The following is a 25,748-nucleotide window of genomic DNA, read 5'->3' as shown; positions in this document are numbered from 1 at the left end:
CGACAGGGTTTTATTCCAGAACCTCCTCCCCTGGAGGCGGGAGACTCGACTCCACGGTAGTGTCTGAATCACAACAGAAAGCAGCCGCCGCACACGAAGGTGCATCTACTCCAGGAACAAGACGTGTCTCCTTTACACCCACGTTGCTGACAAAGGACACGGGCTCACCCCGCCGCCACTGCCCTGGACCAGGCGGCCCTGTGTGAGCCCCGAACCCCAGGACCCCACAAGTCTCGGGGTGCGACCCCACTGTGAAGAGAGAGCCCCTGAGCAGAGCAATCAGAATTGGAAAGAGTTTGGAGAATACTCAGCCGAGACGGTGAGGCTGCGGGAACAGGCAGCGAGGTTTCCCGCACGGCGCCCAGCATCTCGGGGGAAGCAGTGCCGGGGGGCCGGGCTGGGTCTGGGCCCGAGGTCCCCGCCTTGACACCTGCCAGCGAGGGTGGCCAGTCCACGACCCGATCCAGGATGGCACGGCCAGGAGGGATGCCCGCCACTGCCTCTCCCACAGGGTGTCACGAGGGCCGGCAGACGTCGCTTCTCACTACCCAGGGCTGCAGACGGGCCACGGTCCTCACAGCCTTACGTGTGATGCTCAGTAAGAACGTGGACAGACACGCGTTTCAGAGGCCACAGCGGACGGCGCGGCTGCCCTACCGAACTCCATGGCCCATAGCCCCTCGCCTGCAGGCAGACACACCGGACACCAGCCGCAGGGACCAAGCCACACTGCACACCAAGCCGCGCCCACAGCCACGCCCACACACCGAGGGCCGCTGCACCAGAGCGCTCACCTCTCCTCCTGCTCGCTCAGGTCGTCGTCGTCCACCAGGTGGCCGAAGGGCTCAGAGGAGATGGACACCATGTTGGAAAGGATGACCCTGCTGTCACTGCTGCCCGTGAGGATGAGCTGGTCGTGCGAGTGGTTGTAGCGGACGCCCCACACCCTGTGGGAGGACAGGGAGGCTGGGTCCCACCCGCTTGTCTGTCGCTGGGTGGCTCCCAGCAGGGGCAGGCGCGTGGCACGGCTCTGAAACCTTCTGGATCCTGACTAACAGAGACCAAATGGCAGCATGGACCCCAGCGGGGAGGTTTACTGCTCGGGAGCCACACAGGCTTTCCAGAATTCTAAAGGCAAAGGCTGCCCAAGAAGCAAAATATGGACTAGAGAGAACCTGTGATATAGGTCGCACCCCAGGGCAGCCTCCCAATGGCTGCTCTCTGGCCGGGTCACTAGGCCCAGGAGCTTGTGAGCTGGGCGGCCCGCCAGCAGACCCAGGGGACAGTGGAGAACCGGACTGCCACTCGGGGCCAGGGGACGGAGCTCCTCCCCAGACCGCAGGAATTACGGCCACTCACTGAAACTGTCCAAACCATACTCCAGCATTCAGGTGGTAAATACACACACACACACAGATATGCACATGCACACAAGTGCACACACAAGCATACACACCCATACGTATGCACAAAGAAGCGTACATACACACACCAGTACACACGAACATGCACACATACACAAGCACACACATGGAGACAAACACACAAGCGCACACACACGCATACACACAAGCATGTACACACAACATGCTTTATTTGAATAAAAACTGGCTCATACTATGCACGATTTTCTATGACTTGATCTCTTTCACTTAGCAAAAAGTAGCCAGCACATGGTATATACATAAAAACAACGTCTCAGGGAGGATGGCCAGTCTTGGGCACTCTGCGTGTCCCTGCACACAGCCATCCCTCACTCCCCACTGTAGTGACGCCACTGGACAGACTTAACCAATCCCCTGCTGCCAGGCACTGGGCAGTTCCCAGCCTCCCTGCACTGTGCACAATGCCACGTGTACATCTGTGCACGTTCATTTTTGCCTATTTGAACCGGCACTATTTCAAGAGAAAACAGAATCTAGTGTTTTTCTTCTTTTCCTATGTTTACGAATCACAAACATTCAGATTTGGAATTAGTGTTTCTTTAGGAAAAATAAAACGGGGTTGATTGAATGATTCACAGCAGCACAAACTAAGCTGGTTTGTGCCTTTCCAAATGGTGAAGTAATTAGCAAAATAAATTGCCTAAGCCCCTCCCCCAAGCGGCCCGCGAACGCACCAGTGGGAGTGCTCCTCCAGCGTCTTGACGGGCTCGGTGACGTTGCGGGTGTCCCAGAACTTCACCCTGCAGTCGTCCCCGCAGCTGGCCAGGTAGTACTGCTTGTTGGGGTTGAAGTCCAGGTCCCGCACCAGCTGGCCGTGTGCGCTCTCAATGCAGTAGATTTGGCTGTGCAGGGGCGGAGGGGGGTGGGCACAGGTAAGAGGTGAGACGAGGGAATCCAGTGACTGCCCCCTGCACCTTCTCCCGGACCCCATCCAGCGCAGGATCCAGGCAGGGCGCTCCTGTGCGCAGGCCACGCCTGCGACCCTGCAGAAGGGTGGCTGGTTGGCGGCACTCAAAGGTGTGACCTGGAATCTTGAGGATGAGAGCGATCTGGAGGGATGAGACTGCCACGGAGAAGCAGAGACAGACTCCGGACAGAAAGGCTGACCAACGTCTGGAAGGACGCAGTCAGACGGGAGAAGGAAAAGGGAGGGGCTGGGAAGTGGAATACAGCGCTGTTGGTGTCGGGAGATGGAGACAGAGAAAAGGCAGGAAAGGCTGGGAAAGCTATAGAAACACCGAAGGAAACAGTGCTCGTCATGGCTGGGCCTGTGCCTCATCCTCGCACACAACCCGGGTGCCGACACTGGGCGGGGACGGGCGCGGGGGCCGAATCGGCCACACCGCTGTTCAGAGCTCACGCATGCCCGTACATGTGCGTGCTTGCACGTGTGTACACAATGCACAAGCATGCACACACCAGCCATACACACATGCACACGCATGGGTACCTGTGCCCACACATGCACGTGTACACACCCACACATGGGTGCACCAGTGTGCACAGAGGTGCAGGCACACATGTACGCACAGACCTAACTGAAGCCTCGCCATCCACCTCCTGGCTGCTCCTTGCAGGGTGTGGAATCAGAATATTCCATCTCCTACAGCGACCCCCTCTGATATCACAAATGCAAACCAGAGGTGCAGGTCACCTGAGGCAGGACAGTGGCTTCAGACAAAGAGCTTGTGTCCCAGCAGGATGGACAGGGGCCCCCGCCAGGCCCACAGTCGGCCCCGCGAGACACCCCGTCCACTCTGCCCTCTCCACTCCCTCCCTCGGCTGTGACTTCACCTCTCCTGCAAACACTGGACCTCGTGCTCTGCACGGCTCCCATTGGGACTGCTCCCATAACCAGCTCCCTCGCTTGGCACCAAGGCCTCCACAGTCCCATCTCACGCCAGATGACCTCAGTCCTTTTCATCTTTTCTTCCATGTTGGGTTTTCTGGCCCCAAAAACCACTTTTAAATCTTGAACCGGTTTTTACATCCTGAACCTTCCCAATAGCCGAATATTTTTTACTAAAATAAGATACCTGAACCTTAAGATCTTCCGAGTGAAACAGGGAAATGAATAAAATTAAGCCCGGTGAGGTCCTAGGGACCTGGGGGGAGTCACACAGGCAGAGTATCGACTCAGGCTTTCCTGGGGCTCTGGGGGCGGCGATCTGAACACAAAAGCACAATACGTTCCAGAAGCAGCACTGAAAGCACCAACACCCAGGCTGTTTGCAAAAGAGACACGACGCCAAGGAGAAGAGCCCCTGGGTCGCCTGCTGCCCGTCCCCCCCAGGGGCAGCAGGGCACTGCCTCCCAGGGCCCCTCCTGCCCCCTGGCTTTGGGGTCTGTAATGTCAGTCTTCAAGGTTCTCGTCTAGATACCGAAATCTTCACATCCTTCAAAGAACAATGAAAACGGGAAAAGATAGCCGCAGGCCCTGGAGGAATGGATTCCAGTCCCGACATCCAAGCCCACAGCTTTCAGCTTCTGACAGGAAACCCAACAAAACCCCCCACACACGGCACAGACACACACAGACACACACACACACACACACACACACACACGGCGAATACTGATTACCCCCTGCGCTTTCAGAGGGGCCCCCGCCCTCGAAGGCAACACGAGCTATTTCACGACATCCTTCTTTGCAGCTTAGTGATAAATTACGGTGTGCTGAGGGGATAGACTGTATCTTAAAAAAGACTGCAGGGCCCTGTTGCCATGACAACAGTGTGCACACCACCACTCCTTCACCGTCAACGCCACACCTGGCACAGAAAAGCGGCTCTCCTGTGTCCCATTAGAAGCACTAGCTGTGTGTGTAATGACTTAAAGGACAAACTACGGTCACCCCATGGGTGTGCATCTCGAAGGTGCAGAGATGGCCGAGCTCCACACGCTTAACCAGGGGACGGCAGCCCTCACCTTGTGGTCGCCGACCGTGGAGACCGAGAGTCTGCGGTCACCACCTCAGGCCTGAGCTGCTACAAAAGCCCAACCTTGATCTCCACCGGAGACCTCCGCTGCCGCCGAAGGGCACCCACAGGAACAAGACCACCGGGGCGGGGCGCGGACCCCCAGCACGGGTGCATTCAAGATGGGGCGGAGAAAGAGGACGAGGCGTACGACTTCCCACAAAACCAAGGCCAACACAGACAAGCCACATGGCCTCAGCACACGAGCCCTGGTGGATGGGCGTGGGGGGGCAGACAGGGGAGGGGCCTTCGGGGCGTGTCCCGGGCCCGGGCCGTCACTGACCTCATGGTCCGCGTGTCCCACCCTCGGACGGCCGTGTCGTTCGCCGTGGCCACCTGGGTGCAGTTGTGATGCGGGCTCCACCGCCCTGTCGTGAACCTCAGCTGTCCCTTCCCTTCCAGGGACGCCGAGCTGGCCAGCTGCACATTGGGTGATGTTTTCAAAGGAAGAAGAAAAGACAAGGAATTTGAACTCTTCAGAGCATTTAAGAGGATATCTTGCACAGGCTATCGTTGAAGATAATTACTGAAAATAATTAGGAAGCTCTGTCTTTGTTTCCTTCCCTTAGAAGGTAAGAATGTTTGAACCTTATTTGGAAAAAATATATATAAAACTGAACGCAGCAAAAAATAGAAGGCACGTTAATAGAGCCTCTATTAGACAGGACTTGCCAGTGTGGGATTAGGGAGAATCTGCTCGAATCTGAAGACAACACGCAGCAGCTCCAACATCTGGCTTCCTCCAAAAACAAGGCCGAGGCCCGCCGGTCCGCACGGCCGAGCCCAGGTGGAGGACAAATGGCTGCGACCCACCCAGACGTGTGCTCAGACACGGGCCGTCCCCTCCCTGCCGCGAGGATCTCGGCGTCCGTTACTCGGGGGTTAACTAAACCCCAACAGGTAACGGACAGCGGAGGCCCTCGAGACCACCAGCACAGTCGAGGCCGGGCCCTGGTGCGAGCCTGGGAGAAGGGCCCCCTCCGTCCCCGACCCCGCTGCCCCACCGGCCCTCCCACTTGCAACCTGCGATCTTATGCACAAAGGCCTATCACGTGGGGGCGTCTGAAGGCAGGAGGGCTCCGGGCTCGTCTGTGGTCCTCGGGTCACTTGACCCTCCGTGATTCACTTCACTTTACCCTGAACACCAGCCTCGCCCTGCGGACACCCTGAAAGGGACCCGGGCACGGCCGCGGCAGCACTGGACAGAGGCCCGAGGGTGTCATCGGTCCCCAGACTTGGCCCCGGCCGGGGTGGGCACACGGAGTGGGCGGTCAGTGCGAGGAGATCAACCAGAAACCTGGGGAAAACACCCGGTTTCCTCTCCAGAGAGCCTGGCCCAGTTAAGAAGCCTGACGGCGGGCATGTCTTTAAAAACGACTTCCGAGTGAGAGCCCCACTTACTCTAGTGCCCACTGCAGCAGAGGTCGCCCAGCCAGGACACGCTGACCAGCCGGCAGCGACAGCTCTTCTGGACAGTTAAGTGTCTCAACCTGCCCCAGAAAAATCCTTCTCCCAAAAACCCATTTTCCTGCCTCACTGATTCAGCAAATCACGTGGATGATGGGCCTCATGCCCGCCCATCTCGGCCGCTGAAGTCCTCGCGGGCGCACACGCCCCCCTCCCGGGGACTGAAGCGCTAGAGCTGACGGGAGGAAGGAGGACGGGTGTCTGTGCCCGTGAGTGCGGGGGGGGGACGGGGACGGGAGGGACACGTCACATCTCTAAGGAGACGCACAGGCGGCTCCTGTGCCGTCCCGGGTTCACGGGGAGCCCTGCTGGGTGCCCGCCCAGCTCCTGGGCCCCAGCCCTGCCCTCCCCCGCCCCACCCCCTGCCCACAGACCAACAAGGCAGCGGGGGAGAGAACCCGTCACCCTGGAAAAGCGGGGGGTCTTGTTTTATAAGACCCCAGTTAAAATACCTGTTCTGCCATTACAGACCGAGCACCACTTATTAATCTCCTCTCCACAAAAGTTAAAGGGTTAGTCTGGTCTGGGCGAGACATGTGTGTTGTGTTAGTGTTGGGGAGACACTAACCCCTACACTAGCCTCGTACTTCACGGAGAGGGTAGGTGTCTCGCCCTGGTGCCTGGACCCAACCAGGCACAGCGGCGACGGAATGAAACAGGGGTGCCCACCCGCACCTCAAGGAGGAAGTGCCCGCATTCTGGGCACTCCCAGGGCTCACATTCAAGCTGTCAGGGAGGCGCCAGGGAGGCGCCAGGGAGGCTCCAGGGAGCAGCCATCACCCGAGACAGGCCCCGGGGTGCCTGGAGTGGGGAGAAGGGGCAGGGAGAGCGGCCGAGGGTGGAGAAGAGCAGCTCCCGGGCCGGCAGCTCAGCGGGGGAAGCGGGGCCTCCCGCCGGGGGGCCACACCCCGGAAGCTCCCGGTGGCCACGCAGAGCCGCACCCAGCAGCGCCCCGCCCGTGGAGCATGCCCGGTGGCGGGCGCAGAACTGAGCCTGGCCGAGGGCAGTGCCACGGGGCGAGAAGAGCCAGAGGCCGGGTGAGATGTCAGGATGGACAGAGCGGCTGAGGGACAGAAAGGGGGCCGCCGGCCAGCGGGGCCTGGGTGCTCCCACGGGACCTGGCAACACCCTCTGCCCAGGCCGCAGCTCAGGCCACCTGGGCAGAACCGGGCCTGAGCTAGCTTGGCGGAGGGGGCCACGTCGGGGACCCAAACCCAGGGCCGTCCCAATGCCTCCCCTCCAGGCCAGCACCCTCACGGCCACCCACGGAGCGCCTGTGCCCGACACCCCACGAGTGGGCCCCACGGGGGACCCCACTGACCCTAAGACTCACCCCCAATCTCCTGGAGGACGTCGACCGGCTCAGCCGGGTGGGGAGCCCGCCGGGAGGGGTCAGCAAGGGCCGAGGGGCTGGGGGCGGCCGAGGGGCTGGGGGCGGCGGAGGGGCTGCTCCTCTGATGACTGGCAGTAGCCCCGCCCCTTTTCCCCCGCATCAGGGGCCACAGCTTCTCCTTCTCTCGTCATCTGAGCTGCAGAGGCAAGTCAGCCCAGGAGCAGGGGTGCCGTCGCCTTCAGGGGCACGTGGGGGGCACAGAGCATGGACAGGTCACAGGGAGGAGGCCCGGTCCCCAGGCAGGACGCAGAGGGGACCACACGGTATGGCCACCGCAAAGCCACGGAGGAGAAAGGGACGGTGGCAGGGGCCTCACGACGCAGGACCTGGACTCCCAGCCACAAGGGACGGCCAGTGAGAGCCGGTGTGGGCAGAGGGCATCTCGGCCTGCCTGCAGCAGTCACAGGCACAGCCTCCCGAAGAGGACGGCGGCACGGAGCCCCATACCCTGAAACGGGCCTAAAACACGAGCATCAGACACACAGGGTGAGCTTTTCCACACTGGGCTTCGGCTTTTCCGACTGTGGCTGGACGTTTAACATCCACGTTGACAGCACCAACCAAGAAACAGTTTTATGGCCTCTCCTTTAGGGAAAAAAAAAACCAGCCAAAAGAAACATGTACAGGTGCCATTTCAGTTTTCTGAAGACTAGTTAAGTAAGATCAACAATCAGGTACATAAAACGGTTGGGTATACAACTCAGCCATAAAAGAGAGAAATTCTGCCTTTTGCAGCAACATGGATGGGCTTGGGGGGTATCATGCAGACAGAGAAAGACAAATACTGCATGATATCACTTATATGTGGAATCTAAAAAATACAGCAAACTAGTGACTATAACAAAAAAGAAGCAGACCCACAGGTATAGAGAACAAACTAGGGTTCCCAGTGGGGGGGAAGGGGAACGACAATGTAGGGGGACTAAGAGGTACAGACTGCTGTGTATAACATTAAGCTACAAGGATGTAGTGTACAACACAGGGAGTATAGCCAATATTTTATAATAACTATAAATGGAGTATAACCTTTAAAAATTGTGAATCACTACAACGTAAACCAGCTATACTTAAATAAAGAAATGTTCAGTATATTTTCTAACTAATCAACATTCAGTGTTCTAATTAATTTTCTATCAAACATGTGGATTCATTATCAAACTCTTCAGAAGCATAAACACATAGGGTCCTATCATCAGAAGACAGGCACCATAAACCCAGCAGAGTGAATTCTTGAAGAGGCTGGTGTGAGAAGCACCATGAAGTGTGCCAAGTGGGGAAGATCCGTAACAGTGCGTGAAGCACCCAGGTCGAATCCTAACAAACGACGCTGCCAGCAAAGCTCTCTGCACTTGCTCTGCTTTGACTCCATCAGGGCTCCAGCAGAAGTTAAATCAGCAAAACTTAACAAGCACTGTCTGCTTCCAAAACCCACACTGAGGAACAGCCCGCGAGGAACCCAGGCCCTGGGTCCAACCGCATCCTGCGGCAAACGCGTCCGTGAGCTCGGGAGCAGGTCCTCCCGGTAGAGCCCTCGGATGAGACGCCAGCCCCACGGACACCTGGTCTGCGGCCTCACGAGAGACTTGAGGTTGCAGACTCTTGACTGTCCCCCCAGGAACCACGTGATGGCCGTGCTGGGCAGCGGGAAGCGCTAACTGGGTGGTCATTTGTTAGGAAGCACAGATAACTGATAAGGTGTTAACCTGAGGCAGGGGAGACTCCGACTGAACTCAACAGCCGAGAGACGGCCCTTGCCCCGGCCCCTACTTCACCGAGAGGGGAGGTGTCTCGCCCTGGGCCACACAGCCGCAGTGCAGAACAGGACCAGCTCCAGTTCCAGCTCCACTGCACACTCTAGTGCAGGAAACACCAGGGCGACGAAACGCCATGCCCACAGGTGCCGAGACGTCTGCAAGGTAGATTTTAATGAAAACCTGGAAGAGATCTCACCATCAGTTTTTAAGGTGCTACTCAGGGCAGCATGGTGCAAATCGTAATCAATCACTTTTTCTGGTTTCCTGGTGACACAGAGACAGAACTCAGCAAGAACTCCAGAGGGTGCGAAGCACACAGCACTCTGCTTCCCAGAATTAAAGAGAAATATTCAGTGCTTCCCAGTCCAGAAGGAATGATTAAAGGCTCCCCAGATCCTCTCTGAAGGGGTAACTAGTGCAGGACAAGAGCAAGGAAGGCGCCTTCCGTGAACAAAATGCTGTGACTGGAGCCTTCAGGAGCGGCTCAAGGGAGGCATGAGGTTCCAAAGACCAAAGCTGCAGCCCCGCCAACAAGCCCCATGGCACCGACAGGGGACCAGACCTGGGGAGGGGGCGGGCCTAGAGGACGCGGGACCGAGCACGTGCTCATCAGCACTGAGGGTGACGCAGGACCAGAGGGGACAGCGAGCGCCACCGCACCCCCTCTGGAAGGAGAGCCTCGGCGAAGCAACAGCAGGGCTGCAGCTTTGAGCGTAAGAGACATAAAGTGTCCACGCAGGCAAGTCCACCGCGTGCCCCGGCCCAAGCTGCCGGGAGACAGCAGCTTGTCACACAGCAGACGCCGCCACCACCAGAGCCCCTCTTCTCGTCAGACCCCGCAGAGCCCCCGGGGACTGAGACGGCCCTGAGCCAGGGCTGACGGGCTTGTCCCCCTTGCCAAAGACGGGTTTTGGCCTGGACACACGGTCGTGCCTGGAAAGGGGGCAGAGGGACTTCCAGGAAAGGCTTTCCTTTCAAACCAAGGGAGACGCGGGAAGGAAATCTGCTTTCTCCTCGTGGATGTGGTGGGAATCTGGATGTGATGCCTGGAACCGCTGTAGTCACCATGCGGTCACGACAGGGGACAGCAGTGACACGTGGACATGGCAGAGCAGAAACATGCAGAGCATCTGGGTCCTCTGCTGTTGAGACACTGAATTAACCAACCCCAGAGGGGCTTTGTTTCCATGTTTCTTGTTACAGCAGATGATTAAACCTCCTCTCTACCTAAGTCACTTCTTATGTCTTGCAGCCAAATGCGTTCTAACCGACACACCCGCGATGCCCGTCTGAGACGACGCCAGGGATGCCTCCAGCTGTGGGAACGGCAGCCCCAGCTTTGAGCAGGACCCCTGAGCTGGGTCCCCGCTCTGCTGCCTAGTGAGTAACCTGACGAGTTACTCCGTCCCTCTGAAGCCTGGCTCTCTCTCCTGTGTCTCACTTGTAAGACGGGGATATTAAAGAATCTGCCCCCCAAGGCTATGAGGATTCCATGAGATGACATTCCTAAAAAGCCCAGACAGTGCCTGGAGCTGTGCCCCGCCTTCAGGGACAGGGCAGCAGGGGCGGGGTGCCCTGTCTTCTGGCACACAGGGTGGGTCCAGGGTCGTGGTGGGTATGGGGCTCGGCAGGACTCCCCCAGGCCCATCGCTACCCTCAGGATGTGGAAGAAAGGGTGCTGCCGCCCCCGCCCCTGCTGCCAGGGTCAGGGCAGGCGGGCCCCCTCCCCTGCGTGTGGCCCACACCAGACCCAGACCCAACAGGGCTGGCGGCTCCCACGCCCAGTCAAGGACTCTGCCAGCCCAGAAGAAGCGTTCCCGGTTCCACAGAGCTGACACGAGAAGGTTTTGAGGGCAGCCTCCTGGAAACCAGAGTCCTCCTGTGTTTAGAAAATGCACACGAGGCAGCAGGTGCCAGCATGGGTGAGGAACTTGAGGTCATTTTCAATTTATTTTTAGTTCATTTCCAACAGGACTTTATTTGTAACAACAACAGAACCAAAAGGGCTTTTCCCCTTTGCTGCACCAAAACCCAACCTCTCCTTGTGGAGAAAAACGTGTGTCTGACACCCACAAACGTGGGCTTGACCTCGGCTCCAGACTCAAAACAGGAAAGGTTGTGAGGGCAGATTTAAAGTTTTTGGCCAAGATGGACGAGAATGTAACAAGTATTTCTGTCACACCAGCGATACACTAGTGATGTGCTGGAGAGACAGACCTCACTGTGGCTCATTCTTTGGAGAGGGAGGAAGAGGGAAGGACAATGAAGCTCAGAGCACCAGGAACTCCGTACCAACCAGAGCTCACTGCTCCTTCCTGTCTGAACTGGGATTAGCACCTGCTGACTTCGGGGAAAGTAACCTAATTGCCAAGTAAACACAGACTGCTCTTCGGCACCTCGATTTCTCCACCTTGTACCTCCTGCCTTTGCACTAGGATCCTACTGGGTGACCCGACGCTCAGTTGTAATCCACTTGTGGAGACCGCGTACTCTAGCCACTCGATCCGTCCACGCGTCCATGCATCCCTCCGTCAGGCCTGTACAGACCGCTTGTGGTGCACCAGGCACCACGGGGGATGTTGTCCTCACATAATGTTACTGTTAAACTGCCCTACTCTACAGATGTGGACGCTGGGGCTTGGAAGGCCAAGCAACTTGCCCAAGGTCACACTGTGAGTGGGACTTGACTCAACTGTCAGTGTTTCTCCCGTGTCCACGTGTCCCCAGTCCCCCACGTCCCCTTAGCCACTGGCCCACGCCTGCCCCAAACTATTCCAGGAAAACCTGAACATTTGAATTAAAGGCTCACCTGCACCTACAGCCCCTGTAACTGGTGGCAAACTACAAAAAAGCAGAGACAATATCTCCATATTTGTCACACCCCAGGCTGTGTGGCCATGGCAGGCATTCAACCCCAATGTCAGTGACAAGCACGTCAGCCCTCCCAGCTCAGCAGCTGCTTTTTCTCACACACTCTTAGTTTCTAAATGTACATTTACTCTTTCTTACAGAAAGAAGTCTTTTGCAAGCTCAGGAAACACTTCCTAGCTAAATACCTCCGTTCAGCCCACTCTGCATCTAATGATTTTTTCCAAGATCCACCTGGAAGATTAAAAACTACTCATTGTCTCCAATATTTACAAAACCAAAAGGCATATGCAGCTATTAAGCTATGATATTAAGATATGTTACTAAATCCACGTTTTCTTAGAGATCATGGCTTCTTTTTTTTAAACAAATATCCTAAAACATAAATTCAAATGACTGCTATCTGAGAGCTGTGGCTCTAAAGGTATTATTATGGTAACAATGCAGACACCACTCAAAATATTTTGGAATATCTTTTTACGAGTCGCACAAGAAAACCAGTTTTCTGTCCATGAACAGAGAAATGGATAAAGAAGTTGTGGTATATATACATACACAATGGTATATTACTCAGCCATAAAAAAGAACAAAATAATGCCATTTGCAGCAACATGGATGGACCTAGAGATTGTTATACTGAGAAGTAAGTCAGACACAGAAAGACAAATATCATATGATATCACTTATATGTGGAATCTAAAAAAAAAGGGGGTACAAATGAACTTATTTACAAAACACAAGTAGAGTCACGGATGTAGAAAACAAACTTATGATTATCAGGGGATAAGGCAGGGGAGGGATAAATTGGGAGATTGGGACTGACAAATACATGCTACTATATACCAAATCTGTATGGAAACACAAAAGACCCCAAAGAGCCAAAGCAATCTTGAGAAAGAAACATGGAGCTATAGAGGAATCAGGCTCCCTGACTTCAGACTATACTACAAAGCTACAGTAATCAAGACAGCACGGTACTGGCACAAAAACAGAAATATAGATCAATGATACAGGATAGAAAACCCACAGATAAACCCACGCACCTATGGTCACCTAATCTATGACAAAGGAGGCAAGAATATACAATGGAGAAAAGAGAGTCTCTTCAATAAGTGGTGCTGGGAAAACTGGACAGCTACATGTAAAAGAATGAAATTAGAACACTCCCTAACACCATACACAAAAATAAACTCAAAATGGATTAAAGACCTAAACGTAAGGCCAGACATTATAAAACTCCTAGAGAAAAACATAGGAAGAACACTCTTTGACATAAATCACAGCAAGATCTTTTTTGACCCACCTCCTAGAATAATGAAAATAAAAACAAAAATAAACAAATGGGACCTAATGCAACTTAAGATCTTTTGCACAGCAAAGAAAACCATAAATGAGATGAAAAGACAACCCTCAGAATGGTAGAAAATATTTGCAAATGAAGCAACTGACAAGGGATTAATCTCCAAAATATACAAACAGCTCATGCAGCTCAATATCTAAAAAACAAACAACCCAATCCAAAAATGGACAGAAAACCTAAATAGACATTTCTCCAAAGAAGACATACAGATAGCCAAGAGGCACATCAAGAGATGCTCAACATCAGTAATCATTAGAGAAATGCAAATCAGAACTACAATGAGGTATCACCTCACACCGGTCAGAATGGCCATCATCAAAAAATCTACAAACAGTAAATGCTGGAGAGGGTGTGGAGAAAGGGAACCCTCTTGTACTGTTAGTGGGAATGTAAATTGATACAGCCACTATGGAGAACAGTATGGAGGTTCCTTAAAAAACTAAGAAAAAAGAAAACTAAGAATAGAACTACCATATGACCCAGCAATCCCACTACTGGGCATATACCATGAGAAAACCGTAATTCAAAAAGACACACGTGGGGCTTCCCTGGTGGCACAGTGGTTGAGAGTCCGCCTGCCGATGCAGGGGACATGGGTTCGTGCCCCGGTCCAGGAGGATCCCACATGCCACAGAGCGGCTGGACCCTTGAGCCATGGCCGCTGAGCCTGCGCGTCCGGAGCCTGTGCTCCGCGACGGGAGAGGCCACAGCAGTGAGAGGCTCGTGTACCACAAAAAAAAAAAAAAAAAAAAAAGACACATGTACCCCAATGTTCATTGCAGCACTATTTACAATAGCCAGGACACGGAAACAACCTAAGTGTCCATCAACGGATGAATGGATAAAGAAGATGTGGTACATATATACAACGGAATATTACTCAACTATAAAAAGGAACGAAATTGGGTCATCTGTAGAGATGTGGATGGAACTAGAGGCTGTCATACAGAGTGAAGTAAGTCAGAAAGAGAAAAACTAATATCACATATTAATGCATGTATGTGGAATCTAGAAAAATGGTACAGATGAACCTATCTGCAGGGCAGGAACAGAGACACAGACGTAGAAAACAGACATGTGGACACGGAGTGGGGAATGGGAGGGTGGGACAAATGGGGAGATTAGGATTGACATATATACACTACCATGTGTAAAACAGACAGCTAGTGGGAACCTGCTGTATAGCACAGGGAGCTCAGCTCGGTGCTCTGTGATGACCTACATGGGCAGGATGGGAGGGGAGGGAGGTCCAAGAGGGAGGAGATATATGTATACATATAGCTGATTCACTTCGTTGTATGGCAGAAACCAACACAACATTGTAAAGCAACTATACCCCAATTAAAAAAAAAGAAAAAAAGATAACTAACAAGTACCTACTGTGTAGCACAGGGAACTCTACTCAGTACTCTGTAATTGCCTATATGGGAGAAGAATCTAAAAAAAATTTTTAAAGAGTAGATATATGTATAGCTGATTCATTTGCTGTACACCTGAAACTAACACAACATTGTAAATCAACTGTACTCCAATAAAAATGAAAAAAAGAAAGACAGAAAGAAAACCAGTTTTCAGAGAGTTTGAACATGGTTTCCACTAACTAGCTTTACATTATAAAGCCTGCTTAACTACCTTATTTACTAGATTTTGCTCCAGATAACTTTTGACTCTTTCCCAAAATCTAATCCCCGCTCACAGGACAAAATGCTGCTGCCCATCCAAGACACGCAGATTCCAAGCGCAAGCTCTGCAGGAGGGTCGGCTGGGCGCGTGTGCACGAGAGGCCCTCAGTACACGTCTCTGTGGGATGACAGGGCAGAGCGGGCCTGAACTGCAGACACACATCTGTCACCCAGGCCACCTTCAGAAAGTCCCTTGCTTCCTGAGCCTCACTCTTCTCACCTGTGAAGCGAGGGGTCAGATTACAGGATCCGAGGTCTGTGCCCCGCTTTAAAGGGACTGATTCACTTTGTTATAAAGCAGAAACTAATAAAAAAAAAAATCAATTCAAAAAAAAGAGTGAGCAAGGGCAGGCTGTTGCACCCTCAGTGAGTCCTGGCTACGCCTGCACAGCGGGTCCAGGGAGCCCCCGCGGCCCCTCGTCTGCCCCCAGCCAGCGATGCCCCCAGGCGCCTGGGCGGGCAGGACTTTCCTCTCTGTTAGAGGCAAGAGCTGTCATGCCCTCGGGCATCACAGGCATCGAGGGAGGGAGGGAGGGAGGTGAGGGGCCCAGAGGAGGGCTGTGACCTTCAAATTCCCTTCAGGGACTTCTGCGGCTGGGAGGGTGGGGCGGATGCACTTTTCTTTACAGCTCCCACCAAGTGCAGCAAAAACCCGGGACTTTATACACAGAACAAACACAGGTGGGGAACAGGCTGACCAGGGAGGGCCCTGGGGCACGAGGAACACACAGAGTCGAGGGTCTGTGTTTTCTCTCCCGCATGGGGCCCAACCCAGAAACACCCCTGGGGACAGACCCCCAAAGCTCCAGGAACGCTGCTCCCTGCAGCCCAGGGGCCAGGAGACTTCTCGACAACTGCTCCACTCCAGACAGACACCCCACCCAGGACAGTGAAGGCCCCGAGACTCTGTCCTCGCCCGAGTCCCCAGAGAGGGCACAGGCATTGTCTACCAACACCGATTCACGATGGACCATGGCTGAAATGTAAAATGCAAACTGTAAAACCCTTAGGGAAAAACACAGGAGAAACCCTTCAAGATCCAAAGCTGTTCCCAGAGTCCTCAGACCTGACACCCAAGGCACCATCTGTAAAACTCATACACTGAATTTTATCAAAATGAAGAAGCTTGCAGACAATGGAATATCTCTTGGCGCTAAAAACACACGAACTGTCAGGCCATGAAAAGCCACGGAGGAACCTTACCTGCAATGACTAGAGAAAGAAGCTGGCCTGTAAAAGCTACACCCTGTACGACCCCAGCTCTAGGACACTGTGCAAGAGGCAGAACTGCAGGCGAGTAAAAAGATCAGTGGTTGCCACAGGCTTAGAGGGAGGGAGGGCCAGTGGGGCAGAGGGTTTCAGGGCAGTGAAGACACCCTGTATGAATCTGTAATGGTGGATACATGTCAGCACACGTGTCCAGATCCGCAGACGCACGGTCACAGGTCAGCATGGGCTTGTCACTGTAGTAACTGCCCTGTCTGCCCGGGCCTGTGCAGGGAGGGATGGGGAATCCCTGCACTTTCCCTTCAAATTTGCTGTGAACCTAAAACTGCTCTAAAAGATAAAAGTCTGTTGAAAAAAGAAAAACCTCAGCCCTGGGAAGAAGAAGGGAGGCGACACCAGGACCTGCTTCCCCAACGGGACCAGGGGCTTGAGTGACAGAAACACACCCTCATCTAGGGCTGCTGTCCAGACCCCTGCTGTCTGTGGGGCGGGAGTGAGGCCCTGGTCCTGGGGCGTCCGGAGGATGGGCGTGTCCCGCGGCCATCAGGGCGGAGGCAGAGACGAGCCCCCAGGCGGGGCCACGCGGGCTTGGCTGCGCTGTGGGCACCCAGCCTGCCAGGACAGCGCCGCAGGGTCTGGGTCTGACCGGGGGCCCGCTGAGCAAGCCTCCCTCCTCTCTGTGGCCACACTCAGAGCCCAGGAAGCCGGGGGAGGTAGGGCCACGGGCGAGGAAGCGGGGAGCCCAGGCCGCACCACCAGGCCCGACCCGCCTCTGCCCTGGTCCCAAGGGGCTCAGCCTGCGCCCAGTGCTCTGTGCCCAGACGGCAAGCACGTCCTGTGCTCCGGGCTCAGCGGGCACGGCTGCGTGGAATGGTTCCCGGTCACCGCCTGCTCCGCGTCTGCCTGTGCTCGGGCCTCCTATGGTACGGTGTAAACCTTGGACTACTAATTTCTGAAAACACACTGTGTCCTTGAAGCCCGTTCTCTCCCTTCAAAGAAGTGCTCCTGTGGGCAGCTGCCCCCAGGCCTGCACCTTGAGTGGGTGACACCGGGCCCCCTTCCTCCCGCTCTGCCGCCCCTGCACCTCAGGAGAAGCTGCTTCTTTCCACAGCCAGTGAAAGGAGCTAGAACCCAGAGATGCACGCGCACAGACCCAAACAGGGAGGCTCCGCCTTGGCCCTCATCGGGGTCCAGGACCCCATGGAACCTCCGCCTCAGGCCTCCCCTGGGCTCCACTAACGATTATAAATGGCAGAGAGCCTCCAATTTAATTGCAAAAGGTAACGATGCAGTGAGCATAAGATTAGATTCACCGCAGAAGGCAATATCCTCAAACAATAAGAAAAAAAATTGAGGAGCCGGGTATGAAGACGGTCGAAATCGATAGGAAGGTTTCAGTATTAAATACTCCAGCCGAGGGTCGCAAAGTGGTATCGACAAAACTGCTGACAGCAGATAAAAAAGGGGGAGAGAAAACGAAATTGGTCTCTGCAGAAAATAAGTTACAGATTAATCACCCACCATAAAGTCATTTTGAGATGACTGAGGGTCTGAAGAGGTGTTCACGCTTTGATGACAGGACGGGGCCCGCAAAGTCGGGGCCCTGGGAGCCACTGAATCCTAACGCCACTGGCTACCCTTGGTGCCTCCTGCTGGGCGGGGCGGCAGCCGCTCAGCCGGCCCCGAGCATCCTCTGGACCAGGACCAGGCTCCCCGCCCCGAGCCTGCCTCGAGCCCCGGCACTTTCATAGGAGAGCACTGTCCCTTTCTGTCCTCAAGTGCAGTCTGGAGGAACACCCCACCGAGAGGTAGGCTGGAGTTAGTGGACGGGAGGGGCCCCTGGACTCTGGCCCAGACGGCCTCGCAAGTCCGCCTGGAAGGTGGGGGACTGTGCAAGCGTCTGCCCAGACCTGCGGGGGCCACGAGGACAATCGGAGGCAGCCAGTTTCCTTCGAGTTCCCTGCTTGAGCTTGAAAGTCTGGGTGAAATTTCTGTTCTACTCCATGATACAGAGATGTGTCTTTTTTTTTTTTTTTTAACTTTAATAAAAATAGTGATTTCTTTCCTGAAGTATTATACTCTTAAGTTCACATTGAAGCCTTGGAGACACCTTCTGACAATGCAGCTTTAAGACTCAGACAGGACACCCCGTACTGTGAAGGGTCTGCCTTCTGGGTCACGTATCGACAGTGATAAATCACCACTCACGCATCTCTTCACCCAGAGGGTGAAGATAGGCTTTACGAACACTGTGGGTACCACGAGGGGAAAGTGCTGACCACGCATCCCGGGAACAAGTGGATAAGGTGAGATGCAAGCTCACTGAAGAAACCTGTCCAAGAGACGCCGTCCATGAGCCCGTGGCAGGTGGGCCCCAGGCCCAACTGAGGGGGTGGCATTAGAAGCTTTCATTTCAAATGTCTTGGTTTTCTCTCTAAAGTTGTCGCTTTGACATGCAAATGCAATGAAATTATGAATGCATGCAAAAAACACATTTTATAAGAGGAAACTTTAAGGGATCATATATGAAAATATACCAATTGGCAGAGTATTTACTCCATGAAGGACAAAGCATTCAAAGTGATGAATATTTGAAAGCCAAACTGGTTCCCAAGAAGGTTGCTGCTAAATATTAAACAGGTCTGGGAATGAACAGGCCTGTTGAGAGAGACGTAACCTTCTGGTTGGGAACTTGCGGAGACAGCTACTCTCGGCCTCGGTGGCAGGATCTGAGGGTGACATGTGGGTGCACGACAGGACGGGTGGAGACGGGACGGAGAGACAGTCTGTGTGCAGGCCAGGGCTCCAGCGTCCCCGTGGACAGATGGCTGACGTGCCTGACGGCTACACCCTCAGGACCGTGCACACACGTGAATGAAAGGAGGGCAGGCTGAAAGGTCACTGGGTCACAGTCAACCATTATTTTCACAACCAGGAAATTTGCCTACATGACTGCTCCTACCTGAAAGATGATTTTAACCAAATACACATTGAAAATCCATTCATTAGAAAGACTTATACTTGAAACGGAAGACTATAATTTTGGATATCCTGCTAACTCTTTTGGACAAATCATGGCCAAAGGGGGGAGTTTTGTCAACGTCCAGGGTTCTGTGTCCTATTTGTACATGGCCCTGAGGCCTGAATCCCAAACAGTTTTTGCCTGAAAGAGACAATCATTCAATTCTCTGACTGATGATTCAGTCTGTTCATTAATTATTTCACGAACAATGTCAAAATTCTAAACATGTATGATCAAGAAGTGTATTCTGAATTTGGCTGAAAGGTCAAATTAAAAAGATACAAAAAACCCAAACTGTGTAATTCCTGTTACTCACCACAGCCTGGCTGGAGCTTTCCTGCAAATCCCACAGCAGGATGTGGTTGTCAGCCAACGAGATGACTCTCTTCCCGTCTCCCGCGGGCTCCCACGCGACACTGAGGAAGGAGGGGGTAAAGCATTACATGATGTGTGAGAGTCCCACCTTGAGGCCAAGAGCTCTTACACATGGCCCTCAGCAAAGCCTCTGCCCAGCCCTTTGTCATCAGTAGTGTTGTCAACAGCTCTGCAATGACATGGTGCAGTACCAGGCTACCATTCTGCTGTGGCCTGAAAGTCTGTGTCCTTTCCCAAAGTCACCTGGTGTTGGGGGGGTGACCTGGGAAGTGATTAGGGTTCAGTGAGGTCAGGAGGGTGGGGCCCCATGATGGGATTAGTGCCCAGTACAGGCTGACACCAGAGTTTCCTGAACTCTCTGTCTCTCTCTATATGTATGTCTCTGTCTCTCCCTGTCTATTTCTCTGTCTCTCTCCCTATATATCTCTGTCTTTGTTTCTATATCTCTGTCTCTCTCTCGCTGCCATGTGAACACACAGTGGGAAAGCGGCCGTCTGCAAATCAGGAACAGAGCCCTCACCTGCACCGTGATCTCAGACCTCCGACCCCCGGAACTGTGAGAAATCAACATTTCTGTCATGTAAGCCCCCAGCTGTGGTGTTTTGCCATGGCAGCTGGAGCTGAGACACTGCTGACAGGTTCTCCCAGAGCCTGAGGCATGGAGAGCTGACCAATTCTGGCCACAGAGACACAAGGGGGCCTGCTGGGCACTGGGTCTGAAGAGGCACAGGTGGACAGTGTGATTTTGGAGAGGATGCCCATGTCTTTCGCTGCCACCTCCTGGGAGGGCAGAGCTGAGAGCAGTGTGGGGCAGGGGGTGGGGAGGTCACAGCCCTGAAGTACCCATGAGGCCTGAGATGTCAGATAACAGCCTTCTGTTTCAGCCTATGTGAGCCACAGTGTCCTGTTACCTGCAGCCAAAACCTTCTTAACTGATACATATTTGAATAACAAAAGACAAAAATCACATCATCTCTGTGATAAAACCATGAAGAGATCAAAAATTTTTCAGTTTGATCACAAGTGTGAATTTCTGTCTTCCCTGATGAAATTCTTAAGTGCTTATAAAGAGGAGAATTTCATTTCACATCCTCAAACACCTGAGTATTGAAGACATCGATAGAGACCCTCACAATTTCTCTTTCACACAGAATACAATACTGATTGATTGGGTGCCCCTCCCTAATACCATTCTTCAAGACTGTCAATGAGCTATTATTACTTTTATCACAATAATGTAATTCAAAACTACAATTTCTTTCTCATTTATAGTTTAAAAACACACACAAAGCTCTCACAGTACATCACTCCTGTATTGAAGAGCTTACTGTATCTTTTCTAATAATAACAAAGAAAAATGCACAATATCTAGTAAACAAGAAACACCATAACTGGAAGAGACACCAAGAAACCTGGTACTGAAATCTGTGGCTCCTATTTTGTTAAGATAATGGCAATTCTAATTTTTAAGACACATCTTTGGAGCAAGCTGACTGAAATTCTCTTGGTAGCCTGTTTTCATGGGGACACTTATGTAGAGTTCAGACAACTGACAATGAACACCAAGGAAAAATGCAAAACAGGGAGAGAGGGAAGAAAAGGGCCACCCACAGCCCTGTCCTGGTAGAGGGTCACCCGCAACCCTGTCCTGGTAGAAGGTCACCCACGGCCCTGTCCTGGTAGAGGGTCACCCACGGCCCTGTCCTAGTAGAGGGTCACCCACGGCCCTGTCCTGGTAGAGGGTCACCCACGGCCCTGTCCCAGTAGATGGGCAGGTGACAGCTGAGAAGGTCCAGCTTGCACACCTCTTCCCAAGCTCTGCCCAGCAATAAAGACATCTGACTCGGGAGAAGACGGCCCCACCCCAGGGGAGGGGGCCATCCCACAGCCACAAGGCCACGTGCTCCATAAAAGTCTAAAACCTCAGAGTTTAGCTGGCCTCAGGTACCAAGCGTGAGGAACTGGAATCGCCATAAAAAGGGCTTTTCTTTCATAAAATGAGAATTAAGAATTTCAGCAAAGTAATCCTTGGGCAGTTTAAGTCCATGTACGTTTTCCACTAGTAACTTAGAACATCTTAAGGCTGACACACAAGTCAAAACTTCTCCTTGGGAAACGTGTATCAAAAAAGGAAAAAGGGAAAATCCTTGAGACCATCTACCTATTACTTCTCTCTTCAAAGACCTAGAAGCAGACTAAGCATCACGATGACTTTAAAAGATGGTTCCAATAGGGCATTACGGTGGCATCACTCCAGCCGTTACCAGTCTGAAGGTCAGGAGCTACCACCATGCGCACATCAGCAGTTTGCTTTTAGTTACAGAGGATGTTTCATCAGAAGTATGCTTTGAAAACACACACACACACACACACACACACACACACACACGTACACCCCAAGCAACAAAACCTCTCCGTGACTTCTGGAGGTACCTGGCAAGAGGGAGAAGGTTCTTCAGGTCCCTGCCATAGACCCGCCTAGTTTTTGAAAGCACCTGATAATAACAGAAAACTCTAGGTGCTCCTGAAACTAAAATTCTCTGAATAAGGCTCAAAATGGACTTGTTGTTTCAACTCCAAGTGATGAGAAATCTTAAGTAAAGATTTGTTGCATTTATTATAAAGTAAAAATTGTAAAGGCTTATAATACACATGAACAAAATTACCAGAGACAAGCCAGAGCCCTTCCCTTTGAGCAATCACTCCGAGCTATTAATCTGGGCCCCTAGCAGACGCGGCCCCATCGGCGCTTGGTCCGGATGTGGAGAAGGACCTCGATGAGACAGAAGTGTCTGGGCACAGCCCTTGTCTGACCCACACCGTCCCAGCCCCGCCGGAAAGCTGAAGTCTTACTACAGGCCTTCCTTCCAGCGCAACTTCCCGTGAGGACGTGTGGGGAGAAAGGGCGCTGTCTGCCTAGAGAGCCCTGGGTCCCAGGGCTAGGGTGCCAGCAACACGACGGGGAGCTCCCGGGGCAGGGTGCCGGCGCTCTCCTCTCCGTCCGCTGCACCACAGCCCACGAGGGGAGTCCCCTTCCCTTCCTCAACTCACAGAGGAGGGGCCAGACTTGGGAGGCTGAGTGGCCTGCCCCAAATGCAGTGGCTGTGAAAGGCAGGGCTGAGCCTCCAACCAAGGGCTGACTCCAGAACCACAGGTCACGACCAGGCCTGAGAGCTCATCGTTTTTAAGCTCCTTAGCTTCAATATCACCATTAGGCAAAGTGACGAAGGAACACTGCCTGACACCTCGAGTTAAAGCAGCTAATCAGGGGCTTCCCTGGTGGCGCAGTGGTTGAGAGTCCGCCTGCCGATGCAGGGGACACGGGTTCGTGCCCCGGTCCGGGAAGATCCCACATGCCGCAGAGCGGCTGGGCCCGTGAGCCGTGGCCGCTGAGCCTGTGTGTCTGGAGCCTGTGCTCTGCAACGGGAGAGGCCACAACAGTGAGAGGCCCGCGTACCACACACACACACACACACACACAAAAAGCAGCTAATCATACTGACTTACTGTGTTGACACACTTGGGAAAAACAAAGCAGATAATCACTGTTTCCTTATGGTGCCTTGGTCCCCATGACACACGCATCTTTACCAAGACACATGCAAACGCATCTGAGAAGTGGTTCCATGCAGCAACCCCCAAGCGTGTCCACAGGAAGAACCTTCCAGAAAGGTAAAGTGATGACTTGTTAACCCAAAGAAACATCTCACTTTTCAGAATTAAGGATTTTTAAAGACTAAACACACTCAGACAAAACACACACACAACTGAAAACACAGACGGCATCTAAGGTAGATGGCCCAGAACAGTGAGGGGCATTAGGTCAGCTCAGAGTCTGAGGCGAGCCTGCTGGAGTGGGAGTCCCAGCTCTGGGTGCCGTAATCTCCTAGCGCTTTGATTTCCTCCTCTGTCCAGTGGGGGTAACAGCAGTGTAAAAGTAGTCAACAGTACTGGTTTGTGAAGATCAGGGTGATATTTAGAACAGTGCCTGCACACAGTAGGTGTTGAATAAGTCCTAGATATATATTATCAGATGCAGTTAGAGCTGAGCCTCTTAAATTGAGGACCGCACTGCCCTCGAGGGGTATGTGGTGGTGGGGGGCACTTTTGGGTTTTCCTGATGACTGGGAGGGCCAGGGCTGCTGGATGTCCCCTAATATGCCAGCAGCCTTCCACAACAAAGACTGTCCACCCCAAATGCAACAGCTCCCCTTCGAAAAACCATAAAGCTTACTTTGAAATTTGCCTGGAACATTAAAATTATCACCCTTACATGCACCAAAAATAATTCCATGGAGATTTATTTTAAGGGAAAAAATCCTCGAGCGAGAGCGTTCAGAAACTCAGCTCTGCACCTGCCCTGAAAGGCGCCCAAACTCAATGGTGCTTCACTGTCTGCTCTTCACTCCCAGCAGCTGGGGTCCTGAGTCACCAGCCCCACTTTCAGCAGCACCCAGGCTTTCCTCTGGTGGTCTTTGTCCAAAAGTGAGCCACGCATCATGATCCCCCCTCGGGGTCTGAGAACCTTCCAGGGTCTGGGGTTACCAACCCAGGAACCAGTGACTTGGCTCAAGAGCCCAGTGCCCGGGCCCTGCGCCAAGGGCTTCTGCTCGGCACTGTGTTAAGGTCAATACATGAAATGGGAAGCCTCCCCCATATTCTCATTCTCTTTGTCTCTCAGCATCTTCGCCCCAACCTTGGCTCCCCTCAAGGATGGCGTAGGTCCCTGCACTGCCGGCCAAGTGTCAGCCCCCCTCCGGCCCCCGGGCAGCTGTGCTCCGGGCACCCGAGCTGCTCCCCACGGAGCCCTGGCTGCAGTGAGCAGAGACCAGGCAAACCCCAGAGCTGGGACTCGGATGCAAGCTTCAAAATAAGCGGACAAAGGGGAAGGGGGGGATGGGTGAGAAAGATGCCCAAGTCTGTTCCAAAGCTCGTCTCCCTCGTTCTGAGTCACAGACATGCACACGCACACACACATGCATATACACGCAGGCACAAACACACACACACACACACACACACACACAAAAGAGCATTGGGCAAGCTGGAGTTAAGGGCTTTTTGGAACTAATGCAACATCTGCCCGAGCTGGGCCATTCTGGCTCAGCCTCTATGTGTCCTGAGGAAGGCAGATCCACACGGAAGAATCTTCAGGAATTAAGGCGTGCCTCTGAGCATTTGCCATTTACTTCTGAGGGGATCTAAGTGTGTAATCTCTGACTTACGTGCAGTTGAAAGGAAAGGGCACACGTCTGCCTGTTCCCTGCTACAGGAGTTAACCTTGTCATATTTACTTGGATGACCAGAGATGCCCAAAGTAGAAAAGGAGAGGAAAAAAGAGGTACTTCAGAAAACGTATATGAGTTATGTCACTAACAGTCTGTTAACTGCCCTTGAAAAAGACTAGATTAAGCAGAAAGCCACCAACCGTCCTGGGACGGTGAGAAAGCCCACGGATCTTCCCTCCTGGGATCCGTCTAAACCAGGTGTGGGGACTCAGGGAGAGCACGGAGGGAGAGGTAAACACACCGCTTCCAGGTATGGGACCCGCTCCAGAGCCTCACTGCTGCCGCACCACCAGCTCCCACCACAGAGCTCGGAGAGGTGCTCTAAAAACACGAGACGGGGGCCCAGCGCCCAGCACGTCAGGTAGAGGCTCTGATCGGGACGTGTGTCTGCCAACCCCAATGTTAGGGGTGAGTCTGGGCAGCTCACTATTAAGAATGATAAGAAAAAGAAGACAAAACCCCACACGTACACAAAGAGGGGGGTGACTGAAAGATGCATCAAGCATAAGCAGGACTGAGGATCAACCAGTAAAACTAAGTACACTTTCCAGGCCGCCGAGCGGGGTGATGGTGGGTCCCGATCGGTGGACAGTCCCTGATGTGGACAGTCCCTCACGATTACCACCGGCGAGATGCACCCAGACCCTCGCCTCCCGCCTTGTCAGCCTCACCCTGGCTTCCCAGGTCTTAGTTTCTCTCACCTCGTTCCTTTCATATATTTGCCTTTTGTCCTATAACTTCTGCTCCCGTGGAAGCTGCAACAAACTAATTCTGTGTGTTCTTCTCCGGGTGGGATCAACCCCGGACAGTGAACACAGCCGTGGGATCGGGAGCCCTCCTAAAGAAGAGGGTCCCCAAGGTGCACATAGCACTGTCGCCAAATGAGACG

At 53.3% G+C, this 25,748-nt stretch overlaps 1 protein-coding gene across 4 annotated transcripts in view; it reads right to left on the bottom strand.

The window, feature by feature from the left end:
• The window catches only part of EIPR1 (EARP complex and GARP complex interacting protein 1), an 87,673-nt gene that overhangs the window by 1,856 nt on the left and 60,069 nt on the right, over positions 1–25,748 (bottom strand). For all 4 annotated transcript variants that reach the window (XM_081255017.1, XM_081255018.1, XM_081255019.1 and 1 more), the window contains 4 exons: positions 19,513–19,612; positions 4,707–4,843; positions 2,120–2,287; positions 795–947 (listed from right to left, as the gene is read on the bottom strand). In XM_081255017.1, the coding sequence (XP_081111143.1) occupies positions 795–947; positions 2,120–2,287; positions 4,707–4,843; positions 19,513–19,612 (558 nt within the window). The remainder of the gene's footprint in view (positions 1–794; positions 948–2,119; positions 2,288–4,706; positions 4,844–19,512; positions 19,613–25,748) is intronic.

This window comes from Mesoplodon bidens (genome assembly GCF_964165515.1).
Source record: "Mesoplodon bidens genome assembly, chromosome: 14".
NCBI classification, from domain to species: domain Eukaryota; kingdom Metazoa; phylum Chordata; class Mammalia; order Artiodactyla; family Ziphiidae; genus Mesoplodon; species Mesoplodon bidens.
This window is presented reverse-complemented; position numbering and strand designations above follow the sequence as displayed.